The 25,605-nt window shown below is 50.2% G+C and overlaps 1 protein-coding gene across 1 annotated transcript in view; it reads right to left on the bottom strand.

The window, feature by feature from the left end:
* The window catches only part of NTNG2 (netrin G2), a 47,188-nt gene extending 28,956 nt beyond the window's left edge, over nt 1-18,232 (bottom strand). Inside the window, exons 1-2 of the mRNA XM_041475205.1 lie at nt 17,972-18,232; nt 14,355-15,452 (exon numbers count right to left, since the gene is read on the bottom strand). Of these exons, the coding sequence (XP_041331139.1) occupies nt 14,355-14,567 (213 nt within the window). The 5' untranslated portion in view covers nt 14,568-15,452; nt 17,972-18,232. The remainder of the gene's footprint in view (nt 1-14,354; nt 15,453-17,971) is intronic.
* Nucleotides 18,233-25,605: the final 7,373 nt, after the last annotated feature.

Here is a 25,605-nt window from a genome sequence, read left to right as displayed (position 1 = left end):
TTCAGAGGAATTGTTTACCTCTGCTAATGAGACACAGCTTCCTGCTGGGGGATGGAGCTGCCTCTCAGCTCAGCTTTACAGCAGTGGCTGAGGGAAAAGGCAGAAAAATCCCCCTCAGCTGAAGTGCTGGGGGCTCTGAGTGTGCTTCCTGTGCTGAGGCAACATATTGTGTTGCAGTATGGTCCTCATGTCAATGTGGCCATACAGATGGCTTAATGTGACAGTCCTGAAAAGACCATCCCAGAGGTCCATTCCTGCCTCTTGTCTGGAGAAGGGGGCAGCAGGTGGAGGATTGGCTTGGGATGGCAGCAGAAAACTCCCTGACAAAACTGCCCAGCTGCTCAGAGGCTCTGTCTGAGCAGGGTCTGTGTCTCAGAGCTGTCCTGGCAAGAGAGCTCTTGCCATGAACCTTTCCTTCCTTGTGTGCAGCAGGCACAGCCCTTGAGCTGCTGTGAGATGAATCTCACTGAGTGTTTGCCCCTCGAGCTGGTGTGAGATGAAACTCACTGGGTATTTGCTTCTTGAGCTGGTGTGAGATGAATCTCACTGGGTATTTGCTTCTTGAGCTGCTGTGAGATGAATCTCACTGGGTATTTTCCCCTTGAGCTGTGCCCAGCATGGCCACAGTGGCCACCTCCAGGGCTGTGGATGATGCTCCTATCAAAGCTTTCTTTGGAGTGGCCAAATTAAACAAACAAAAGGCTCTGCGATGAAACCACACCAAGGAAACATTACCCAGACAAAAGGCTGGCCAGGATGGGAGGCAGGACAGATTTCCCTGGAGCAGCTGAGTCGGATCAAGCATGATCCCCCCTCCTCATGGTCTGGAGGAGCAGGGCTGGCCCTGGGAGCGTCCTGGCAGGTCAGGAGCAGGGAGCAGAGGAGTGAAAACTCTGCCACATGCTCATGCCAGGGAATGGAGGTGCACAATCCCTGCTGGCTCCTGTGTATCCCAGCCTGGCAGCACCCCCAAAGGTCTCTTGAACCACCCTGATGCTCCGGGGGGAGCAAATGGCTCCAGAGGTGTGTGGTTGTAACAGGGCAAACATAAAAATAACCTCCAGGTGACAAGGTGGGGGAGAGCTTCAAAAGCCTCTGAAGAGTCACACCACTACAGCTTCCTGTGCTAAAATGAAGTGTTCCTTTTTGGGGTTAGGTTTATTGAATTGTCCTTCCTCTGTGGGATGCTCAGTGCCTTTTCTGCTGGGGGGGTGGTTTGGAGTCAGCCAGGAGGGCAGGGGGGAGCGGAAACAGATGGCCACATTTTGGCTGCTGCCCTGGTCCTGGTAAGATCAGATATAGCACTATTGAAACAATTCCAGGTATTATTTTTGAATCTGGTTTCCTCCTCCAAGCTGTGTGTCCTCCAAAGAATCTGTCCAAAGTCTTGAGATATTTAAGTCTTCAATCTAAAAGTCAGGATGCATTAGCCAGGCAAACTTGGTCTCAGTGAGCTTAAAATAAACCAGTTCACTTTGAGTCTCATGCTATTAAATCAGTCGTGAGTGTCCTCACAGCAACTAAACATTGCAGATTTCAGGCTCTCCAGCTCTTCTGGTTGGGCACTTTTTGGGGGTTTTGCAGCCTTGCTTAGCCCCAGTTCAGTTCAAAAGGGCAAATCTCCAGGGGACAAACTGTGAGAGCCTTGTTGAGGACACAGTGTCCTAAAAAATGGCATCATGGTAAGGTTGTGCCTCTGTGAGCCAAATCAGAGAATGGTTTGGGTTGGAACAGACCTTTAAAGGTCATCTGGTCCAACCCCCTGCCATGGGCAAGGACATCTCCTGCTAGGTCAGGCTGCTGAAAGCCCCATCCAGCCTGACCTTGAATGTTTCCACAGATGAGACAGACACCCATCACCTTTGAGGTTTGACCATGCCAGTATTTCATCACACTCTTTATAAAAGTTTTCTTCCCTATAGCTAACCTGAATCTTATCCCTTGTCCTAACACTACAATTCATAATAAAGAGCCCTCCCCATCTTTCCTGTAAACCCTCTTCAGACCCTGGGGTTCTCAATCCTCCTTGGTAGAGCTGCTCTCAGTGCTTCATCCCAGCCTGGGGTGACACTGGGGGTTGTCCTGATCCAGGTGCATTCCCATGAGCCCAGTCCTTGAGCTGGAATTGTGTCCCAGCCCTGGTGCCTGCCGACCCAGCCCCTGGGTTTTGCCTCCTCTTGGTGCCTGGAGTCACTCCTGGGCAGAAATGCTGCAAAAGGGACTTTCTGAAGGTGACAGCAGAGACTTGCTCCTTGAGGAGGATTTCTTAAGAAACAAGATATTGGTCTGACAAAGCAGGATAACAGGAATCCAGGATGCTGCAGAGAAGCTGCTCCCCACCTTGCTGGGAAGGGGGGAATGGGGGAAAGCAGCCACAACAAAAGGCCTCAGTTTTACAAAGCCCAGATGGTTTTTAGGGCTCTTAATGAGCGCAAAAGTTCCTTTTATTTATTTTTTTTTCCCTAGGAGATAATACCATTTTTAAGCCTCATAGCATAAAATTATATAATTTTGTAGGTGCAATTGCTTGATTAATCATTAGGCTGTTGAATATTTTAAACAAACTAGACATCTGTTGTGAATGGTGAAAGCTGCACAGAAATAGGACTGCAGCTTTTAGATCTCCATGCCAAAGGGAAGCTGGAAAGCAATTGCAACCACTAGCTGCACAGTGAAGAAAAAAAATATTAATAATAATAATAATAATAATATTAAAGGGGAAAAAATCCAACAAGATTTGAGCAAGGAACAATGAGTAGATGATGTGAGAGTTTGTACTGCTCAGCCAAGGATGCTCAATCACAGCTCATACCTGGTGTGATTTGTTTAATAGTGTCTTGAGAATTGTCCTGGAGTTCCTTTGCTTTTGGGGATCTCTTCTGCTTGATGGAATTGTGTTTAAACCAAGGCCTCTGCCAAAACCTAGAGCACCCTGGGACTACTTGTATTTAATTACAGTCTCCTAATAAGAGTAATGACAAGGTCCCATCAACTTGGATGAGTTTTGGAAAACAAAACTTTGTATTTTTTTAATTGTGGGGGGGGGCGGGGGCTGGAAATCCTTGATGCATTATAGGAAGATTTTTATTAAAGGGGGAAAAGTCAAAAGCATTCCTTCAGCACAAAGATCAGTGCTAGTTTGTGGGTTTCTCTTGGGTACTTTCTTCTGGAGTGTTTTTTTCTCTCTAAGAACTGGCTCTCAAACCCAGCCAGAGACCTCTCAGACCTTGGGTGTCTCCAGGCTCTCCTGCAAGATCTGGCTCTGGTTGGGACTGGGGGCTGTTTGATAGACCCCCCAAAGAGCCTGCAGAGCCAGGAAAAGCAGGTGACAGCACAGGAACCTCCTTCCCTCCTTCTTGGGACTGCTTGTGACCAAGGAAACCTTGGTCTGAACCTCCACCCCGGAGGAGACAATTCCCTCTGTAGCCCCCAGCACATCCAGCTGTGATGCTTAAGGAGCTCTCAGGAGCATCCCAAGGTCTTTCTGCTTCCCTGGGGACACCCAAGGCCCTTCTGCTTCTCTGGGGACACCCAAGGCCCTTCAGCTTCCCTCGGCACACCTACACTCTGCCTTTGAATTCCTGCTCAAAGGGCAGCAGGCGAGGTTCACAAAGTCCCCGCGTTTTCCTCGTGCTGCAACTGAGTCCTGAAATTGGTATCAAATTTCCTCCAAATCCTGCAAAAAACAAGGGGATCAGCAAAATCTCCATGTGCACCTGATCCCTCCTGCCCTGCTAATGTCCTCACTGTGGAGCAGTGCCACTGCAGGTGTCCTGCAGCCTCCCCTCCCCTGTCTGTCACGGGCAGGGCTGGTGGCCACGGCACATGGGGGTCCCCAAGCTGCAGAGGGGACCACGGCCAGCCCACTCCATTCCTGCCTGTCCTGTGGATGTTCTGGAACACATTCCTCCCAAAGTTCTGTTCTCCCCTCTCCCTTCCCCTGCCCAGCACCACGTTGGATGCGGGGTGGAGCTGGAATGACCTTCCCAGCACATTTCCTTTCCTGATTTGCACTCGGCTGAGTGCCCCCAGCTCATGCTGAGATTGAGCTGCAGGGCTTCACTTCCCTTCCATCCCCTGCTCCAGCTTTCCTGCCTCTTCCAGGGCTCCACAGGGCTCTCCATTCCCCTGCTGGGTTTGCTCTGGTGTGGGGAAATCAGCACAGGGAAATCACCCTCTGAGCAGGGAAGGTGCCTGACCCAGCTCCAGTGCCAGCCACCCTGAACCTCCCCAGTAACATAGAGTTCAACCCATTTTCTGCAACATAAATTTCTGACAAGGGCCACCCTGAGTGATGTGTGTTTTGGGAGACTTCCTTGGCTTTTCTTCCAATAATCACTCCAGGACGTGGTGCTGCTTCCCAAACAGAATTGCATTTACCCAGGAGAAAACACAGGCTCGTCCTAATGACATTTCAGGGTGTTTTCACTCTTGCTGCTCCTGATCTGAGGGTTCAACTGCTCTATCTGGATTTATGACAAGACAAGGTGATTTTATGATCAAAAATAACATTTGTGAGTAATTAAATCTCATGCTTTAGGGCATAAACTGTAACCTGCCAGTGGCCAGGGTGGGACTCTAAGAAAGCTGGAAATACTCTCTGACAATTAATTTTCACTCTATTCATGGGCTGGGAGGGATCAGAGGGGTGAAACAACCGTAATTAATTTACAGCGATTATTTCCAACAGCTGGCAAGTGGAACAACTCACTGCAGAGAGGGCTGGGAGCATGGAGAGGGATCAGGAGAAACACGAGGCCCCTCTTGTGCCAAAGAGCCCCACAAATCCCCTTCCCTGTGAGCCCAGGTGAGGGTCTGTGCCCTCCTCTGAGGGACATGGGGGGACACTGGGATCTGCCTGGCCAGGTCCACTGTTTTTGCACTGATTCCCCTGTCCCCCAAGCGGGCAGTGGGCTTTCCCCAGTGCACAGCTGTGACTGGAACCTGGAGAACATCTCAGGAACAGCTTTGGGATGCCTGTCAGCGTGCAGGGAGAGGCTCCTAAGGGAGCCAGCACCACAGCATTGGACTGTGGAGACTCTGGGGAGTCTTTCTTCAAGATGCTATATTTTCTGCCTTTTTGGTTGTTGTTTTTAAAATACCTCTTTGGTCAAGTTATATTTTAGATAAGACAGGAGCTGTCTCATAAGGTAGAAGATGCAGTTTTCCCATGGGCTGCTTGAGCAGCTGCAACCCAAGAACCACCTGGGAATGCTCCAGCAAAGCCTTCACTGCACATCCTCCAGGCATCACTCTCCTCTTCCCAGTGCCCCTCCAAAGGGACCTTTTGAGGTGGCCCACGTGGGTTGGAAGGTTCTGGCAAGGCACCCAGGTTATTTTGCAGCTTCACCTCTGCAGGGGAAGGGCAGCTTGGGATGGGATGGTATGGGATGGGATAGGATTCAAAGCTCAGGGAGGGCTGGTGGGGTGTTTTGCTCACTGATGTGTCCTTCCCCTGCCCCCTCCCTCCCCCAGCCATCTGCAAGGGGCTCTTATTAAGGCAGAGACAGCAAAAGGGGAGAAAACCGTCCTCGCTAACAAGCTGTTTGCTGTTTATGAGCAGGTAAAGGCAGAGCTGGAATGAATTATTAATAGGGTGGAAATGGGGTCCCTCCACAGATCTGCTGCTAATTCTGGCTCAGCCGAATGTCACACCCTCCATCTCCTCCCCGAACGTGGTTTGGGGGATTGATTGCTCCTCCGCTTCCTTCCCCTTCCTGCCGGATCCGAGGCTGTCCGAGCACAAGGTCACCCCTGGCCGGGGCGTTAGGACAGGCTTTGCCTGTGTGCTGGGTTTGGGAGAGCAGCTGGGTGAGTCAGCAGAACCAGCCCCGCTGGCTCTGGGTGAGACTCTGGGACGCACTCAGCGAGACATTTTGCTGTTTTGCCTCTTCCCTTTGGCCTGAAGCAGATACTCCGAGCAGCGCCGCTCGCTCAAGGCTCCCGGGCTCCCTTGGGCCCGTCTCTCCGCCAGAGAAGAGATTCCAGCCCTACGGTGGCTGCTCTTCCCCTTCCCCCTCCAGCCTGCTCTGAATTCCAGAAGCATCTCGTTAGTATTTCATCCAGGCTCAGCACCGTGCCCTTCTCTCTCTCTCCACCAGCCCTGGGGAAACATCACCGTGCCAGACAGGGTGGGCTGGTGGCAGGGCAATGTCCTGCCTCCAGATGGGAAAATTGAGGCAGGGAGGGATTTCAGGAGCAGGTCTGGGCTTCACAAGGCATTGTGGGCTTCACCTTTCTGAGGACTGAACTCCCCCAGGCACCTGCAGCAGGGCAAAGTAGTGTCTCCCTCACCCAGCCTTGATGTGAGGCTCAAGGAAATCTCTGCTCTCATCCCACGCTGTGTCTGAAACTCTCCCTGTGGTCTGGCAGCACCTCATGAAAAGGGTCTGAACTGGTCTTTGCACTGTAAATGACACATCCAGGGTGACATCCAGGCGGGAAGCATCCTCTCCACGAAGGGAGGATCCAGAGGGAGATGCAGCTTGTCACACACAAGGCTGACCCAAGTCACCTGTCCACCCTGGCGACGCAGCTCCTGCACCGACACAAATCCCCTCACGCCCACTCTGGCTGAGCCAGAAACAGAAAATCTGGTTACAGGAGGAATTTCAGCCTCCAGCCTGAAACCAGCCCAGCCCTTGGGTGACCTCTCCAAGAAGGGCCCCGAGCACGCTGTTTGCAGAGTGGCCTGGAAGCAGCACCTCCATTTCCAAAGCCCAGGGATGGCCTGGGAGCAGCTCTGCTGCTGCTGCTGGATGCCCTGCCCAGCACCCTGTCCTGAGAGGCGTCTGCAGCTGATTTGGGGGCGGCACAAGGGTTAACACTGCCCGGAAAATTCCACTCCTAAGCAGATAATCTCATCTGTGCTGGGTATACACACACATCACCCGCAGCAGCCCGGCCTCCCGTGGAATCGTTTTTGAGCAGCTCTTTCTTTGTGAACTGCTAATCCCCCGGTGAGCTGCTCTAACCCCAGCCCTCCTGCCGCCCTGGGCTCACCTCCACCCCCACCTCCCTGCACCCCTCAACCTCCCCCTTGGGCACTGGGGGCTGTGGGGTGACCTAGAGCCCGGGATCAGAGGCCAGGGATCAAGCCTAGGCCTGGGATCAGATGAACCAGACACCCCTCAGCTGGCAGCCACGGGCATGCGTTCAAAAACAGCAGATTAATCCCATTGACTGCTTTTTAGCTTGTCTCCAAACTCAGACTTTCTGTACCGGGGACTTGCAAGCTTTGCTCTTCCCAGGGCACTTCCCTGAATCTTGTTTACAAATTAAGCTGCTTGGATTCTGCCCCATCCCTTCCCTGGCAGATTATTAAGCCCTTGCATCTTGCTACAGAGATGTATTTGTGTCCGCAGCCCCTAGCAGCAGGAGCACGGCAGCAGCGACCTGTGTGCAGGGCTGCGAGTGCATTATTGATTCAGGACTAAGAAATTGCTTAGGAAGTAGGAAAAGTGTCCTGCTCTCTAAAAGCCTGTGCGCCTTGTAAGCTCAATACATGCAGCCTTTGCAGAGAGGCTCGCTACGCCGCTATTAATAATTTATTCTGTAAGAGAGGCCCTGATAGTTTGAATGGGGGAGGGCAGGATGCAGAGCCCGGGGGTGGGAAAAGGGAGGGGAGTGGAGGCTCTGCTGTGCTTCTCAAATGGAGGTGCAGATGTTGCCCAGAGCGTGTGTGGAGGGGGCACAGCTGGGTGATGGGTACCCCTGCACCCACGCCAGCCTCTGAGCAGGGCTCCTGTGTCAGTCTGCTGCATCAAGCACTCTGCCTTGGCCGTTGTGGGAAAAGCATTTGGCTGCTTTATGTTCTGTGTCAGGGGAACAATTCAGCAGGTGCCTGTTGGATGTTTGGATTGAGTTGTGTCAGCCCAAAACACATCCTGGCTGTCCCTGAAACCCCGACAGTGATCCTGTCCTCAGACAGGGCTCCCCAAACCTCCTGGCTGGCAGCACTACAGAGCTGGAGCAGCTGACTCAGCCAGCAGATGGGGAGGTACAAACCCTCTGGCTGGAGCAGAAACCAGTTGAATCCGTGCTAATTCTCCCTTTGGGACACGGAAGTGCCAAGGCAGGACTGGACACGGTGGTGGCAGCATCCCTGTGGAGCTCAGCACGGGGCAGCAGGGACCCCACAGCTCCGGGTGTGCAGCACCTGGGCTGGAGCGGTGGCACCGTGCTGGAGCTGCTCCACGGAGGGGAGCAGAGGGAAAGCTGCTCCTCAAAGCATGGGTGCATGGGTGGGGATGAGACCCAGCCCGGTGACTCTGCAGCACGGAGCTCCTGGGCCAGCAGCCCCTGTGGCTGGAGCCTGAGCAGTGCAGAAATCCCCCCCTGAGGCAAAAGGCAGAGGTTCCCCCGAGCCTGGCTGCAGGTAGCACTGAGCAGATGTGCAGAGGCACCAAACGGGCAGGGCAGCAGCAGGGTCAGTGCTGCAATTGTTCCCTCTGGGTGTGTTGGTGGCCCTGCCTGGAAGAGGGGGGACGAGTGGGAACCTCATGGGACATGTCTGAGGCTGCAGGGGATGGCTCATCTACCTGGGGTGAAGGCTGGAAGTCCAAATTGCTGTTTGCCAGGGCTCTGCAGGAAGTAGCTTCTCCCCAAAGACATCTTCAGAATGGTGACCCAGCAGTGCTGTGTGGTTTGGGGAGGAAAAAGCCTCTTTGGGGTTTTCCAACACAGAAACCTGTGCTCTGTGTTGAACTGCCTGAGTAACTGGGCCAGCCAAAGCTCCATGTCTCAAAAGGCTGATGGTGAAAAGATGGTTTGGGATCTGAAACTAAGGTTAGAACTGGACTTTCACTGGGGGAAACCACAGCATGGTAGGATAGCACCTCTTCCCACTCAGGCAGGATTTTCTGTAGGGAGAAATCCTTTTAAAGTTTATTGGAAAATCATACCTATGCTATAGAATACGATGCAGATTTTAAAATAAATAAATAGGGAGGATTTCCCTGAATACCTTTGGCTTCAAAAGTTGCCTATGGAAAGTTGTGGTACCTGGAGCTGCTGTATAAGGGCTGCTGCAAGAACTGCTCTCCCAGCTCTGGCCACACTTGCCCTCAAGTCTTCAGTCCATTCTCTTCTGTTTTTCCCATCTGGACACTGTTCCCTTTGAAGAGCAAAGCTTTTCTTAAAAGTAGTTTACTCCTCCTGAATACCTTCAAGGTAGGGGAAAACTTTCTTGCTCACTGTACCAATTAAATCTACTTGACAGCTTCATTTTTATCACTGTGTCTTTTCCATCAGCAGTTGGAAATGATCCTTGTTAGGGGAGTTGCATCCCACTTTACAACAAGATGAATCCCGAACTGGACATTTAAGGAAGTTGTTACAGGCTGTTGAGGGAAAATCCAGTTTGCTCAGCACTCTCTAATTTGAAGCTGAATTGTATTCTTTCATTTTTCTGTGAAGCCTTTCCTTTTAAAACACCAAGATCCTGCTGCACTCTGAAGTAGCCTCAGTGGCAGGAGAAGAGCAGTGTGTAATTTGCTGAGCAGCTAATAATGTACAACCCAAGGGTCTGGCCCCAAGGGCAAGGAGCCACTGATCCTGACTTCAGACAGTGTCCTCTGCAGCAACCCTGATGCTGAGGAGTGATTAAGGGTGGGAACAGAACCAAAAGGCTCCAGCTCTTTCTCCCACACTCAAAAGCAGTGCCACGATGGGTGCAAGGGGTGGATTAGGAGACTTTCCCCTGGGTGGAAATGGCAGCAAGTTGTCTTTTCCAGGCTTTCCTCAAGGAAAGGGGAGCATTTTCCAGGTGTTAATTTAAGGGACTGGAGGCTTCCAGGGGGGAAGAAGGGCTGTTAGCACCTTGCAGCTGGGAAAAGAAAGTCACTTCTTTCTCTCCCTACAACCCCACCAGGGGTGTACAGGTGATCTGACAGCACAGAGTGAATTTCTTGTGCTGCTGAATTCTGGCATAAAGGCAAAGTGATTGTCCCCAGTGCCACAGAGGTTCCACAATGAAGGGCAAAGGGGAGTTCTACATCCAAGGATGGGTTTGCCACCAGCAGTGCATAGCGCTGATTTATTCAAGGAGGAGGGAGAATATCCGCTTTTCTTGGGAAGGATTTTCCATTGGACTTGTATACAGGCTCTGCTTAGCCCAAAGGATATCCTTGAACCCTAGGGCAGTCAAAAAGCTGAGAATACCTTGTGCTTTGCCCCCTGGTTCTACACAAAACCAGGTAGAACTCTGGTGGGCTGGGAAGGGGCTGTGGGTCTCTGCTCAGGGTACCAGAAGGGGTGAATCCATCCTTTAACCACCAGAACATGCTGCATCTTTAAAAATGCTTTTGGAAGAGCATTGCTGAAGCAATTATTTTTTCCTTCTTACTTTAAAATATTGTTTTAATAATCTCTAAACCCACAATCCTTTGTTTGCACCTAAACAGGTGTACAAAGATATAGGTGGGTAGAGTTGTATGAGATGGGCTAAAAATGCAGGGAAAAGGGTTTCTTAGCCCAAAGGTTTGTCTGCTCTTTCCAATTTTAGCACCCAGCCCACAGGAGAAGCAGTCCTTTAGAACAAGCCTTATAACCACATGTCATTCAGAAAAGTTTAGCTAAGAATTAAACTAAACATCCAATTTGGCTGCATGTGTAATGAATAAATAAAGCCTTTTCCTTTCATGTACCCGTGCCAAAGTCAACAAGCTCTATTAGCTGATGAAACAATGCTGACGCCAAATAAAAATACCCCTGACCCATCAATATGGGCTGAGAGCTCAGCCCTGCATCAAAGAGTGTTGTCAGAACAAGAAATACTGTCTTGACACTTCTGAGGGGAGATACAACTCCCATTCCTGCAGCAAGGGGGGTTCCCTGTGCCCTCACTGGGATGTCAAGGAGCAGCAAAGCCATCCCATAATGACAGCCTGTTATGGACACCTCTCCTTGTTTCTGCTGGAATGATTTGGAAACCCCTCGAGCTGCAAGGAGCTGGGCTGGGCTTTGGTGTTTGCTTGCTCCCCACTGCACACCCTGTGTGTGAATTCCCCACAAAACCCGAGGAATTTTTTATCCTGTGTGCAAAACGCTGACGCTTGGAAGTGAAACTCCCAAAGGTCCCTGCTCAAAGAAGTGCTTCAGCATCTCAGAGCACCTCAACACCTGGGAGCAGCCTGCCAGCTGTGCCACCCTCCTCCTCCTCCTCCAGGAGGGTGGGAAGTGGAAGGAGCACCACGTCTCCCCTCTGCCCCATGGGGATGTGCAGCTTGGCCATTTCCCAGCTGGGCCTGCCCTGCAAACCCCTCTCCTTTGAAATCCACGTTCAGCTGCTCTGTGCCATGCCCTGCCTGTGATCTTTGAAGTCTCACCCCTCCCTCGACATCCTTGGTTTAAAAGATCTGTTCCCTATTAGTCTTCAGTCACACTTTCCGTTTCATTCAGGCTTTTATTTACTTATCCATCTGTCTTCCTGCTCCCACCATTCCCCCTGCCCTGCCAGGAGGCAAAGTACAATTCATTTTTCAGGTGAACCTGCCAGGAAGGCATTGCCATGAATAGGAACAGGTTCAGAAACTGTGGAAAAAGCAAAACCCTTGACTTTAATAAGCAGCAAAACGCTTCCCAATCAGAAGAAAGCAGCCAGATGTGACCAGAATTGCTATAAAACTCAAAGGACGGTCCTCCAAATAATTCCTGCCATCTCTTGAGGCCCCTGTGCAGAAGTGTTGCTGGAGCTGTGGCAGGGCAGTGTGTGATCCCGTGGGCTGTGCAGCCTGGCAGGGCACACTCGCTGTCTGACAAGGTCCTGACTGTCACCAGGACTCTGCTCCTGGCCTGCCCTGCATGGGGACATGGTGCAGCTCATCCCTGCCGGGCTGCCTCGGGCACGGAGGGCTGTTTGTGTGCCTTTAGTTTTGATTGCAGCTGTCTGAGCAGGGCGGGAGCCCCGCTGGGCTGCGCTTAATTCTGAGTAACGCGAGTTTAACTGCACGGACAGTCCCCTGCTGTTTTGAAAGACACCTAAGAAAGCAATACAGTCACCGTAAGAACTTCTCTGCTGGAAAGCCAGGCTCCTGTGAGAACCCACCTGTTACAAGGAAATAATTAAAAACCTGAAGAGAAAGGATAACAGGACACCAGAAGGCACCTGAGCAGGCTGGCAGCGAGGAGCTGCCCTGGGTTGGTGTGAGCTGCTGGCCCTCCCCTCTGCAGGGCTCGGGGGCTGTAATGATCTGTGGGCAGAGACATCGATTTTTGCCCAGCACTTCCTTAGAGCAGGGGGAGCAGAACTCGGCTCACATCCTCTGCGGGCTCCTCTCCCTCCCCCTGCACGTCGATAGGTGTCAAGTCACCACCCAGCACCGGCGATGGAAGGGCCATTTCTTGCTGAGTCCACTTTCCACTGACCATAAGGGGATGCTCAGCAGGAAAGTGGCCACGTGTCACTCTCGGTGAGAGAGGCAGTGAAAATTTACCTTGATGGCCTCCCAGCCCACACCACTCCAGTCCTAAGGGTGGGCTGGAGCCTGGATTTCTCCTGCAGCCACCCCCTGCTCTGTGCACTGGGTGCTGGGTGGGCTCCTTGCTCACCTCAGCCTGGCTGCTCCTCCTCTGCTTCGTTCTTATAACTCTTTAGTCCTCTGGAGAGAACAGCACTGGTGTAAGATGGGGGAGAAAGGGCCATAAATACAGTGGTATTTCACAAACCCATCCCAAAATATCTAAACAAATACCTTGCAGTTTATTATTGCTGTTCTTAGCTCGAATCTTCACCAGGGAATTGCTCAGGGACAGTGCTGTGAGTGCTGGTTTCTGCTCTGGGAGGCGAGAGCCGGGCCAGGCTGGGGTGAGGCAGGGACAGGGAGGCAAATCCATGTTTTGCATTTGTGTAGCTCTCATTCACGGCTGTACACGGTGTTTGCAAGTGTTACAGCACATGGCAGGCGTACGCTACAAGGAAATACTGCTGGTGCCCAGAATAGAAAGATTTCAGCTCAGTATTGACTGAATCAAGAGATGCAGGGAGCTGATTGCAGTTTGTGTCTTTTGCTTCCTTGGAGGTCAGTGGAGCTGAAGTCTGGAGCATCCTTAGCCAGAGAGGGTTTGCAAAGAGCTGCAGTGAGTGTAGTGGGAAGCAATCTGGTGTTCTCCTTTTAATCCTCCTGCAGTCAGTCAGATAAATGGAAATACAGACTGACCCATCAATAGTTAACAGTTTTATTTGCAGCCTTGGACTTAATCTTTCTTTTCAAACGATCTTTTAAAAGGAAAAGCTGCTACTTATCAGGAATTAGTGGAAATGTCTTCCCTGGTACTAATGAGAGCCCTTAGGCTGGAGGGAACTGGGTAACTACTGACAGCATGTTCTGATGATCATAAATGTTTGGCACCCCTTGGTGTCACAGGAGCATTTTTCTCTTGGATTTTCAAGAGGTGCCCTGACTGGCTGGGCCCAGGGTGGCAAACTGATGCATGGCAATAGAAAACAGGACTCCATGCACTGATTTATAGGCAGAACTCCCCTTCTCATTACAATAAAAGAATAATATACTCTTTTAGAAGACACTCCTTGTCCAGTACTCAGCCCAGTAGAAACCCTGCCAGCATGGGCTGGCTTGGTGTCTGTCCCTTAAATGTGTGCCTGGACCACTCCTGGGGGACCTTTGGGAGGGGGCATTACTGTTTTGCTCTTTGCTTTGACCCCTGAACTCTTTAACAATGTAAAGCCTTGTGAATTATAAATCAAATGCTCCTGCTGAGCTTTGTGGTGCACGGAATGAAATGCAATGATTAATATTTAAGAGAAAATAAGTTAAAGATTTTAACTACAAGGGCAAATGTCTATCCACAGAGCCCTTTCATGTGGAGGCTTGAAGAGAGGGAGAACCACATTTTCAGGGGCTTTAGTGAAGTTGTGGTTCTCAGACCAACTGCCAGAGCTGTGGGGGTGCAGGGGCCAAACTCTCCTGCCCTGCCCTTCGTGCTGCCTCAAACTGAGACCACCTGCCCACATCCTATGAAATCCCACAGTGCTGGAGCAGCCCTTGGGGATGGGACTGGCGAGCACACCCCACACTTTAGCAAGCAGAGGAGCAGCTCAGGCTGTGTGCTTGCAGGGGCAGAGCTTTTCCAAAACCCAGACCTCACCCCGCAGGACTTGCTCAGCCCTCCCTGACTCCTCCTCACCCTCCCTTCAGCATGCCAGCCCCATCCCTGCTGCAGGACTGGCTCAGCCCCGGGATGGGCAGGGTGCTCTGCACACTGACAGCTCCAGACAGCGGCCACCGTGGCCACCCTGACCCAGGACATCCTCCCAGTGGCATCTGGGCTGGACACTGCCTCCAGCCACCAGCAGAGCCCGTTCTAAGCCAGCAAATAAGGGAGCAAACACTTACATGGGTGCAGAACCTCTCCGGAGGGTCCCCACAAGTGATTCCTGCCGGGTCCACCCGCACGGTCACGTAATCCTTCATCCGCATGGCCTTGGGCTGGCAAGCATAAAACTCCCATGATGGGCCATCATCCGTGGTCACCCAGGACTTGCAAATGTCATACTGCCCCATGGCCAGGGGGACGCAGTGCACGAGGAGAGCAGCCAGGTAGAGCATGGCAGCTGCGGCCAAGCGCGGGATCCCTGGGCGAGGGCAGTGCCGAGAGTCCCGAGGAAGGCGGCTGCTGGGCTAGGGGTGGCTCTCGGGATCAGCATGGAAACTCCTCATCTAAAAATGCTCCAGTCGAAGGAGATCCAGACAGGAACAGGGATGATCCCACTCTGCACGCTGTATCTGGACTTGGAAAGTTCCTCTTGGCACAGAAGCCAACTTTGCAATTCGCTTGATTGGGAAAGTTTTGGCCAGAGTTGCTGATCAGTGGTCAAAAGTCTTCCTTAACCTCATTTTTTCCCCCTTTTATTGTACGAAAGGTCTTCCAAATCAGCATGAAAATATCTAGAGGTGACTCCAGTCAATCAATACAAAGATCAAGTTCTGAGCTGCTGATGAAATTTGATAGGAGTAAATTGGAGAGGCCGTGAGATGGTGCTGGATCAGGTTTTCCTCAACCTTCTGGTCTGCTCCAAATGCGTCGCTGTGGAAAGTGCCTTAAACTGTGTCTGCCTTAATTATTGGGGTGTTAGAACATTAGCACATAAAATAAATAGAGCATCTGGTCATCAGTACAACTCTGACAAGAGAGACTGCTTGGAGCTGAAATTCCTTTTTCCCAAAGGATGGTTGTGTCAGCGTGAGCAGGTCGGTGCCCAGATCCGCGGTGGTCCGGCAGGTGCTGGGTGGTCACGGGGGTGACTGGGGCAGGGCTGGCCTTGGCTGCTCCTGCTGTGTCCTGTGGTGGTGGCAAGGATTCCTGTCCAATTCTGCCTTTTGGCAATGGAGCACCAAGTTCCCAAAGCCTTCAGCTGCAATCCATGGGGCTACCTGAGATCTCCTCTCTCTTTCATGGTCAGGACAAAGGCAGAGCTCATCAGCAGGAGGGACCTGAGAGAAATTGGAAGACAGGTTAGGTGGGAGCGAGGGGGGACAGTTGGAGCAGGAGGAAGAACAGGAGTCCCTCAGGAGGCAGAGCCCTCAGCTGGGCTTGCCAAGCCACCAGACAGGTTTTTGTAACAGGGAGATATACAACTTTAATAAAAAGCAATCCATAGTAAGATGCTTATGGCTTTTCTGCTGTCTGGGAGAAGGGAAGGAGCGCTGCCCAATTTAAGGTATCTGCTTTGCAACAGCAGCTGGACAACAGGAGCTCTAATGGGTCTTCAAATAATATCAAGAAGCAGCTACGGGTCATTAGAAGATGGGGAATATGCAGACAGAGAAGGGACAGACAGACAAATTGATAGTCCTAAAAAGATAAGCAAATAAATAAGACAGCTGGGGAGACAGATACATTGTCCAGCATCCCCACATATGATTTATCTGAACAATAACATTTAATAAAAAACAATTTGAAGTCCTAATACCATTTAGGTTCACCTAATACAAAGAGCAATGACCTTCCCAGTATTCATTTCAGGTTAGAACAACATTTCTGCAATTTTGTTGTCTTTCCAGTAGAGCTATAAAAATTGTAAGTAATTACAAAACAAAATGACAAAGAACCAAAGCGGGGAGGGGGGAAAAGTCAAACCCTCTCTCAATATTAGATTCAGGAGGGAAATCTCATCCAAGAAGGTGGGAGGCACATATCCAGAACAGAAATTTACCTTTGGATAATTCGCTTTCTATTTCTTTCCCCAACTTTTCTCTCACAATTGAGGCATATCTGCTTCAGCAGCATGCTTAGCATTTCCTTTCTCATGAAGCTCAGTTACTCAAGCTCAGAAACTCCAGGTTAACAGATGCATTGATCCGTGTTCAGGGGCTTCACACCGCCCTGCTACCATCTCCCTTTCCCCCCTTTTTGCTTGAAAGATTGCTGATTGAGATGAATGAGTTCAGAAAAGAGAAGCTGTCTCTCATGCTTCGTTGCCAGCTCTCAACGAAGAGCCTGTTATAGCTGCGTTGGACCTGAATAAACTCCCCAAAAAAGAATAGACTGGCTGCTATTTTTATATTATGAGTAAATGTAGTAAAAATAATAAGCCAGTGTGACACAGTGTTTATAAGTCCTACTTACATCAGAGCTGTCTTTTCAGTTATAACAAGTCAGTTCCTAATTATTACATCAAACTGGTCACTGCCAAGTGCCTGATAACAGCGAGAGTGAGAGACTCTGGTATTGTGTAGAAAACAAGCAGGGTAGTTTTAATGAGGACTCCAGTGCTGTTAAGTTTATGGATCTATTTTCACAGCCTCAACAATTATATCTTGCACATGAATGGCTGTCAGGGAAAAACCCAGGTAGAAAGGATCTATAATATCTATTAGTGTCTTGTTATGCTGGCTAAATGTCACAGATTCCCAGGGAAGTGAAAATTTGCTGGGAAAAATGTATTTACTGTCTGTCCATCAGCCAGGCAAGAGGGTTTGGGGTGAAGTCTGCGGCTCAACACCCACTTAGCCAGTCCAGTCCCTTTGCAGAAATAGTTGGAGTGTTGCTCTGGAATGAGCCAACATACTGCAAACGGGGCAGAGAGGCTCCCCAAATTAAAGCTTTCACCCTGCTTGATTTGGTTTAGTTCTTAGAAAATAAATCTTCACCTGATATTATTAAGAAACTGCAGTTCATGGGAACAAATAGAATCAATGCTCTTTGTTCTCTTTGAAGAGTACTCAGCACTCACTGGGGACTGATAGCCAGAGTATTAAAAACACAAAATTAGATTGTGTCTTGACTTAGCCGGCTCCGGGTTTTTTTCTTATTATTGGATTAACACCCTATTGAAATAAAGGGACAACGCTGAGCAACAACTGAGCTGCTCTCGGATTAAGAGCAGAAAGTAAACTCAATGAAGGAGTTTTTAATTTTCTCTCAGAAGTGTTGCTCTCCCCATGAACTCTCCGCTCTCCCCCCGCGCTCAGGGAGCGGAGCTGTTCTCCTCTTTCCCACGCTGACCATCCCTTCCCCGGACAGCGAAGCTGGGGACACCGCGGGGGGACGGGAGCCCGAACCCCGCGACAGCGCTGCGCGGCTCCCAGCAGAAAACCTGGAAATCCCACTCGCATCCCGCCGCTCTCCCTGATGGATTCGCGGTTCCCGGCAAAACCCGATGCCGCTCCCGCTCCGCCCCATCCTCCCCGGTTTCTTTTACACTAAAGGACTTCGGGGGGCTGCACGGACCGGGGAGGGACTCGGCGGGGAGGGGGGAGCCGGCGCCCTGGGCTGGGGGAGCCCCCCGGCTTCCCAAACTCCCGAAGTGGGAAAATAAACCCCATCCCGCGGCGGGGAGACGGGGATGTTCCGGGGAGGGGGACAGAGAGCGGGACACCCCAGGAAAGCGGGGGAACAACTCGGGAGGCGCGGGGGGACAGATGCTCGGGGCTGACGGGGCAGATGCCGGCGCTGGCCGCCCCCCCTCCGCCCCCGCTTTCCCCCCATCCCCGGCGCTGCGGGTCCTTACCGGGAGGGAGCTCTGCGGCGAGGGGCTCCCGGCGGAGCAGCGAACTTCGGGGCCGGGGGAACCCCCAAAACACACCCCCCAGCCCTGCCCTGCCCTGCCCTGCCCTGCCCTGCCCTGCCCTGCCCAGCGCGGCGGGCAGGCGCTGCGCCGCCGGCCCCCAAGGGCAGATGGCCGGGGGAGCTTTGTGCAATCCCGGCTCCCCTGGCAAGTTAATGCCGAGGCTGAAATCCCTTTTGCTCTCACTTTCAATCACAATCGGAGCTTTTATCTCCGTGCCTGATCCCGGCTGCGTAACTTCCTCTGTGCAGCTTTAGCACACACCATCCCACCGGCGGCAATGGGCTTCTTAAAGGTGCAGGAGGAAATGCAGGGGGGGAGGAGGAGGAGGGAGGGAAAAGCACCCGAGGAAGAGGAGGCTGCGAGCGGCAGCCTTCAGCCCCGGCGGCCCCGCGGCTCCCGGTGCAGCATCCGCGCCGTCCCGCTGCCCCCGGCTGGATAACGGCAGCCGGGAATGCCGCTCCTCGGGGCTTCTCTTTTATTTTTTTCCTTTAAGAGCTTAAAAAAAAAAAAAAAATTAAAATCATGAGCTCATGTTTGCTCGAGAGAGAAAAAAAAAAATCTCCAGTCACGAGGGTTTCCCCACACGTGTAAGTCCTCGCTTGGTGTGCCCTGAATATTTTGGGGAGGCTTGTGCTGGTGAAGATGCTGTAAATGAGGCTGCGTGCGTGTGTGTTGGGGGAAGAGGGGGTGGTTGGAATTAATAGGATAAACAAAGCAGGAACTCGGAGATGGGGAAATCAGATGGCTGGGAAATGCTTGGTACTGGTGGGAATGTGCTGTGAGATTTAACCAGGTTTTGCTTTGGGAAGGTGGGGGACGGTAAGGTGTGACAGCAGCTTCCAGCACGGCGCTGGAGAAGCAGCTGGGTTGCTTAGGTCCACTCTGTTGTGTCCATGCTGAGGGGCAGAGGAGGTTCCAGCTGTGGAAAAGGTGGATAAAACTGTGGCAGGTAAAGGTCCGAGTTTTCCCTGCACCAGGCAGCTGCTGAAGACAGAACTGCTGAGCAGCGACAGGCTTTTGACATGTGGATAAATGACAGTTCATGGATAAATGACAGTTCATTTATGGGGAGGAAATCTAAAGAATCACCACTGCCTCCTGCGTATGCAACCACCCAAAAATGACTGCTCCTTCCTAACCAACAATTCAGTGATTTCTAAGCCAGAAAATGCGTTGTCCATCTTACACGTGGTTTGAACCTCAGACACTCAGTATTTTGTTATATGGTTTCCTTTGACCCATTGCCCTGAGGTCTCTGGGTGGCCTCTCCCATATAAGAGTCCCTGGAAAACCCACGATTCATCCTGCAACCAGACAGAGGTGATTTAGAGCTGTTCTGGGAAATGTTTCCCATATTCTGGAGCATAAGTGAGATTTATGAAATGCTGGCATTGTGTCTTGACTCTGGCCCAGCCTAAACGCGATGCTGATGCACAGGGTGGTCTTTACCTGCAAGGATGTCTTTGATTTTGGCTCAGTTTCCACTCCAGGACACGGTCTGATACTTTCCACACAGTAACTTCTTCTGTAAACACTTATTTTACAGCAGCAGTATAGCTTAAGTGAGAAGCACTGGCTGGGAATCCAGGGCTGGCTAATATTCCTGGATTTCACTTTGTGCCTTTAGGTCTGCTCTGTAGTAATGACTCCCCTGGAAATTCCCCACGTCTCACTTATTACTTCTTTATTAGTTATTATGGTACAGTAACAGGATAAAACGGAGTTGGTATTTCATTTTCATTCCTTCTAATAGCCACAGCAAAGACCAAGTGGTGTGCTGATTATTGACATCAGAGTTAAGTGATATGCACGCATCATTAGGTTTCAATTGGAAAGAATAACAGCACAGTGTGAGCCGTCACACTTCTAAACTCCGTGGCATTTAAGGAAAAAGCAAAGTCGTTTTTCACAGCCCTGCTAGCTCAAAAGATCACAAGCTGGCAATAATACTTGTATACACACAGGTAAAAGGCGCTAGCTCCAGGCAAAGCACCGGAATTAACCAGTGAGCTCAACCCCCCCGAGAGGCTGGCAACAGCTGTGGGGCTTGTCCAAGGTTACACCGAGGTTCAGGAGATCCTTGGAGAATGGGAAATCACCCAGCTCCTCGCAGGTCTGGCTCCGAAGGTCCTGATGTGGGAAGGAGAGGGATTGTGTGGCATTCAGAGCCGGCAACCTGGAGGAAGCGGCAAAGCAGCGGCAGTGCTGCTCTCACAGGCTGGAGGCAATGGGGAAGGGTTTGAGCCATATTTTCATTTTAGACCAATTGCATTCTTTTACCCGAGCACGTTTTGCAAACACTTAAAGCTGGGTACAGTTTTCTTCTGGATGGGATTTCTGTGGGGAGGGAAAATGGATGTGTTTTTCCTTGAGGGAACATCTCTGCTCCCACCCTCGTTCCGAGCGCTGCCTCCTCACACGAGGAGAGCACAGTTGAAAATCAATGGATCTGCATGGAGATTTAATTACTCCAGCATAGGCAGGGGTGGAGAATAAGGCCCTTAATATTTAATACAGCCTCTAATCCCAGAGGGATCCCCAGGGCTCAAGGGCCAAATGTAAGCCCATTAAAATCAGGTGTAATTCTATTGACATATGTGGGCTTGCACCTGTTTATACCAGGGCTATATCTGGCTCCCTAAATGGTGCTTTTGACATGCGTGGAAGAAAGGGGAAGTGTTTTCCTGACTTGGGATGATAGAGGATGCACTGGAACAGCAGAAGGTAAACGTGACACCTGGCAGTCCCCACTCACCGTGGCAATGAGGTCGCTAACACCTCAGCTGAGCTGAGCCTGCTGAGAGCGACCCGAGATCACTGCCAGAATAATAACCAGGCTTATAAAGGATATTTCATTTGAGGATACATATTGCTGTATCCCCTATAACAGCAATACATTCTTTTTATGCTCCTTATCTAGCAGTGTGCGGCCAAGGACGTCAAAGTGCCTCCTGCAAGTGAGTAAGCATTTTATTAGGTGGGAACACACAGCTTGGAAATGTGCTCCGAGCCCAGGAGCAGGCGAGAGACCCCATTGTGAGGGGTGATATCTGCCAAGCACAGCTCTACCCAAACCTTGTTCCAGTGGTGGCTTTCTCCAGCCCACCAGGACCTCTGGGGAGAAGCTTGCCAGGAAAAGGGAGGAAGTCACTTAAAGGTCTTTTGTTTGGGATGTTACAGAGGATGAGGTGAAGGCTGCTTGAACCTCGCACTTCCAGGCGGGATTTGTCTCATCTCACCACCCTTGTACTGCCCTTTTGTTCTCAGCAAGCTGAATGTGAAGAAAGCTCCCAGCTTGATCAGGATGGGAAGGTTTGTGCTTCCCAGCTCCTCATGCTTGATGCAAAGACAAAATCACAGAGTTTTAGAAGGCAGAGAGGCATAATATTTTGTAGTTAGGAGAAATGCTGGAAAACCCACACAAAACCTGAGAAACTGAGCTCTGGCTCACACAGGCCAGGAGGGTGGGTGGGGGACATTTATTTCCTTGCCCTCCTGCCCAGGCTGCCCTGGCCTCAGAGCAGACCCTGCCCTGCTGCGAGGCACGCACAGAGCCGAGGAGCAGGAGAGGAAAGAGCTGAATGCTTCAGTCCCTGGAGTACTCCACATTTTTCTTCCTTTGTGAAAGCTACTGGGGAAATGGCAGAGAGCATCTGCTCTGGGAGGGGAGGCTTCCCCGGCTGCCTCCTCCCACCCTCCTGCACAAGACCTCGGGATGCATTTTCTGCAGCTCAGCCGCTTTCACAGGGCCCTGAGTGAATTTTGCCCTCCCTGATTAGATAACCAAAGGAGCAGTGACTGTACTCTCCAGAGAGAAGATGCTGTCTCTTTCCTGCCAGAAGGACAGCTGGAGGGAGGGTGGGATTTTCAGCATGCAAGCACTTAGCCAGATCAAGGAAATGGGATGCAAAGCATTTTAGGCTAAGAAAGGTTGTTGTGCAGGGAAACATGAGGCTGCTGTTCTGTTCGGGAGATAACGCTTCTCAAAACGCTCCTGCGTGCCAAACTGCAAGCCTTGACTACAGCAGGTCATTGCCTCTTTAAGGAAAACAAGCATGACAAGTCAGAAAAAAACCCCATCACTGTGTGTGCTGAAAAACTTTGATCATTTAAATATTATTGATGTGCATTAACCCCAGCAGAGATGGGCTGGGTGATGGGAAGTGCTTCACCTTGACACAGGGAAAATATGTTGCTTTCTACTGCCTTGTCTTTTGTTTCATATATCAAATAGGAGCCCAGCCAAGTGAATCAGCTCAGGAAGCATTTCGGATGTATTTGATTTTTTGGGGAAGGTAGAGCTTTCCTCCTCTTTACCAGCTGTGGGGGTGTAAGCATGGATAAAAACAGGAGGACTGTTTAAAGGAGGGATCTATAATTAACAACCCCTCAGAAGGGGAACTTTCTTTTAACTTACTATTAAATTGGAAGTGTTTGGAGAATATACAGTTTTGGCTCCGGGGATCTCCTCTGTATCCTTGGCTGAGCCCTGTGAATTCCTCTAATTCCTGCCTGAGAGAGTGTCTGGCTTTAAAAACAGCTCCTGCTACCCCTTGGAGGTCTCACCTCAGTCCTTGGGCGGATTTCTGTGCTCAAGGAGGGCAGCAGAGGGAGAGGATCTCCCTTCCCAGGGCAGGGCTGTGTTCCCCCAGCAGCTCCAAGCCCTGTCCTGAGAGGAGATGCCTTCCACAAAAGCTTTTTCACCTGAGGAAGGAATGTGTCACTTCTAATGGAGCTGACAGCAGCAGGGAGGGGTTTTGGATTAGTGGCTGAAGAACACACTTGTAATGAGTGAAGTAATTGAATAAATGCTGACAATTTGATGTGGAAAATGCATAATCAGCTGGCTGTGGCAGGTTGACTTGTTCTTTTTTCCTTCTTTCCTTAGCACTGGGATAAACACATTCATTCTCTCCCAGGCAGGTGATGTGTTGAGCAGCACAGAACCAGCAGCCCCATGCACATGTCCCCCCTCCCAGGCACACACGAGCTGATTCCCAGATAACTGACCCAGTTATGCTAAGATGCTGTTAAGAAATACACATGTAATAAATCTCAACACTTAACTTTTTTCTTGGGTCACGTGCTGGTTGAACACTCCCTTCAGACATTTGCTGGCTCCCAGATCACAGTCCCTGTGCCCCTGCTAGAGAAAAAGGTGCCAGTCCTGGGTAGTGACAAATGAGGCCCACCCCAGGTGGCACCAAGAGCTGATCCTGCAGGAATAACTGTGATTTCAACTGGCTTTTCAGATCCCAAGCACAGCTAATAAACTGGATGCAAACAGTAGAGCTGACATAATCCAATGCGGTGACTTTGCCTGCCCAACCACCATCTCAGCTCTATGCAGATGGAAGCTCAGTGAATTTCTTGTCATCAAGCCCCCAGTTTTAGCGTGACAATGGGAACAGCATCATCTGTGTCATGTATGTTGGAAGCAATGAATAGAGAGCTGAGCTCACTCATCTATTAGCATATTGAAGATATGGAAAAAACTCCTCTTGCTTACTCTTCTGCCTACTCAAATATCTGTGAATCAAGGAGGAGAATGGGCCCTTTTGTACATCAGATCCCAGTGTCCTTGAATAAAATGATTGCTCAACCCAGCCTTCTGGGATGAGTGTGAGGCTCAGAACCAACTGTGGTGCCAGGAGCTCTCCATTTCTGCAGGATGGTGGATGAAGGGTTGTTCCTGGATTAAGAATGCTCAGCAAGGTGGATACTTTGTGCCATCAGGGCACCTTCTGCCCTCCACATGTGAGTCAGAACTTGCATAGCTGGGGCACGGAGGGCTGACCTGCCAGCTGTTGAATAAATCACAGCTCACTCCCCCCAAACCATTAGCATGGAACAGCACACACCCAAGGGAGACAAGCTAAGGTCACAGCAGTGCACAGGAACAATGAGCCATAAGAGCTTTTTCCTTTTGGATGGAGTTGGGAGAGTTGTTTATTACAGAGAAAGTGGGATAGCAGAACACAGCAGCTCATCCACATCCTGTGGAGCCACTGGGCTATGACTCCACAGCCAAGGCTGAGCTCATATTTGAGCTTGGCTCTCCCAAACCAGCTCAGGATTACCTTTTTCACTCCAACAACTAGTTTTCCTCGATGTTATATATGTCTTAAGCAGTAGAAGTGAGATCCAGATCAGGCTTTAAGGGATGGCATTTACATGTTTTTTCTTGTGCTTCTGGTATTAATTTCATATGCAGTGGAAAAGTAATATCCTGTCTGTCACTAGAGAGGAAGAGATGTGCGTGCATGTATACGCACAGTCACTCCTAACTGTTGAGCTTTTTCACTCAAATTTCGTTTTGGGGGAAATTTCTAAATTAAAATGAAAACCAGACGCAGAAACGACAAATGTGAAATACCAATAAGGCCAAAGCACGAGATGTTTTCTCTTGTTTTCGTAACTCGTGGTCTTTGTGTGTAAGAGTGTATTGCATGGCAACTGCATTCACACTTCCCTTTAATAAAAGATCCAAGCAGATGGACCCACTATTAACGTGTATCCCCCAGATTTGCATATTTCATATTCATGCCAAGATGGCACTGAGCTCACATGGGATGAACGAGGCTGATATAAACACAATTGCACCAGATTAATGCAGTGATCAAAGAGTATTGTCCCGGCATCCCCGTTAGGAATCCAGTTTAATATTAGTTATTAATATTGTTAAACTCCTACCGGAGTCAAATTAAGGTCTTCCAAATACAGTCGGACAGGGCTCTTAGGTACTACAAGTTGATGAATATGTTATGAATTCCTGAGAGAGAGGGCTAAGAAACAACATTTGCATCTGAGCTGTGAAGAATCCAACACTGGAAATGTGCAGACCTCGAGCTTTGGTCCAGTGTGCTCTGTAATTAGGACTCGCTTGAAATTCAGATCTTATCCAAGATCTCTATCTGGGTTTCTCAGAATTCAAGTGCAATCGCTTCTATTCAGAAGACAAGCCTATCTGTAATATTTCCTCAAATATTAGGCATTACAAAGTGGTATTCTGGAACCCAAAATATATTTGATCGCGTTGTTCCAGTCCATTAATCAAACACTGCACTGTACATACTAATAGGATCAAACATTAGGAAATATTTATGAATGAGCATTGTTGTGACTGCAGAAATTAAACACAGCAGGTTTTAAATACACAAGATCTCAAAAAGGAAAACTTGATTATCTCCTACATTTCTGGTGCCAAATTCAGAGTGAATTTTAAGTAAATCTTAGGTGGCTTGTGCTTAAGTAATTTATACCTCCTTGCAGCTCCCTTCAGAGTGTAAATTACGCCTGCTCCCACCTCTATTGAACTGTCCCAAGGAAATGAGGTACCACCAGTTTTGGGGAGGGGCTGTGTGTCCACATACCTGATGGTACTCGGGGGGTTCAAAGCTCAAAGCCAGCTGTGATATCCCTGACTATGTTCTGCCTCTGCAGCTCTCAGTGGAAATAAACCCTTGCTTACCAAAATGAGCAGTAATGTGATGGTATTTCCGCTGTTTCTGGGGGCTGAGCGACATGAAAAAGTCCCTGGATTGTGGGAGTTCTGTCCCTTACTTCAAAGGGGA

The sequence above is a fragment of the Pyrgilauda ruficollis genome, unplaced genomic scaffold (genome assembly GCF_017590135.1).
Source record: "Pyrgilauda ruficollis isolate IOZ18807 unplaced genomic scaffold, ASM1759013v1 scaffold34, whole genome shotgun sequence".
In the NCBI taxonomy this organism is placed as follows: domain Eukaryota; kingdom Metazoa; phylum Chordata; class Aves; order Passeriformes; family Passeridae; genus Pyrgilauda; species Pyrgilauda ruficollis.
This window is presented reverse-complemented; position numbering and strand designations above follow the sequence as displayed.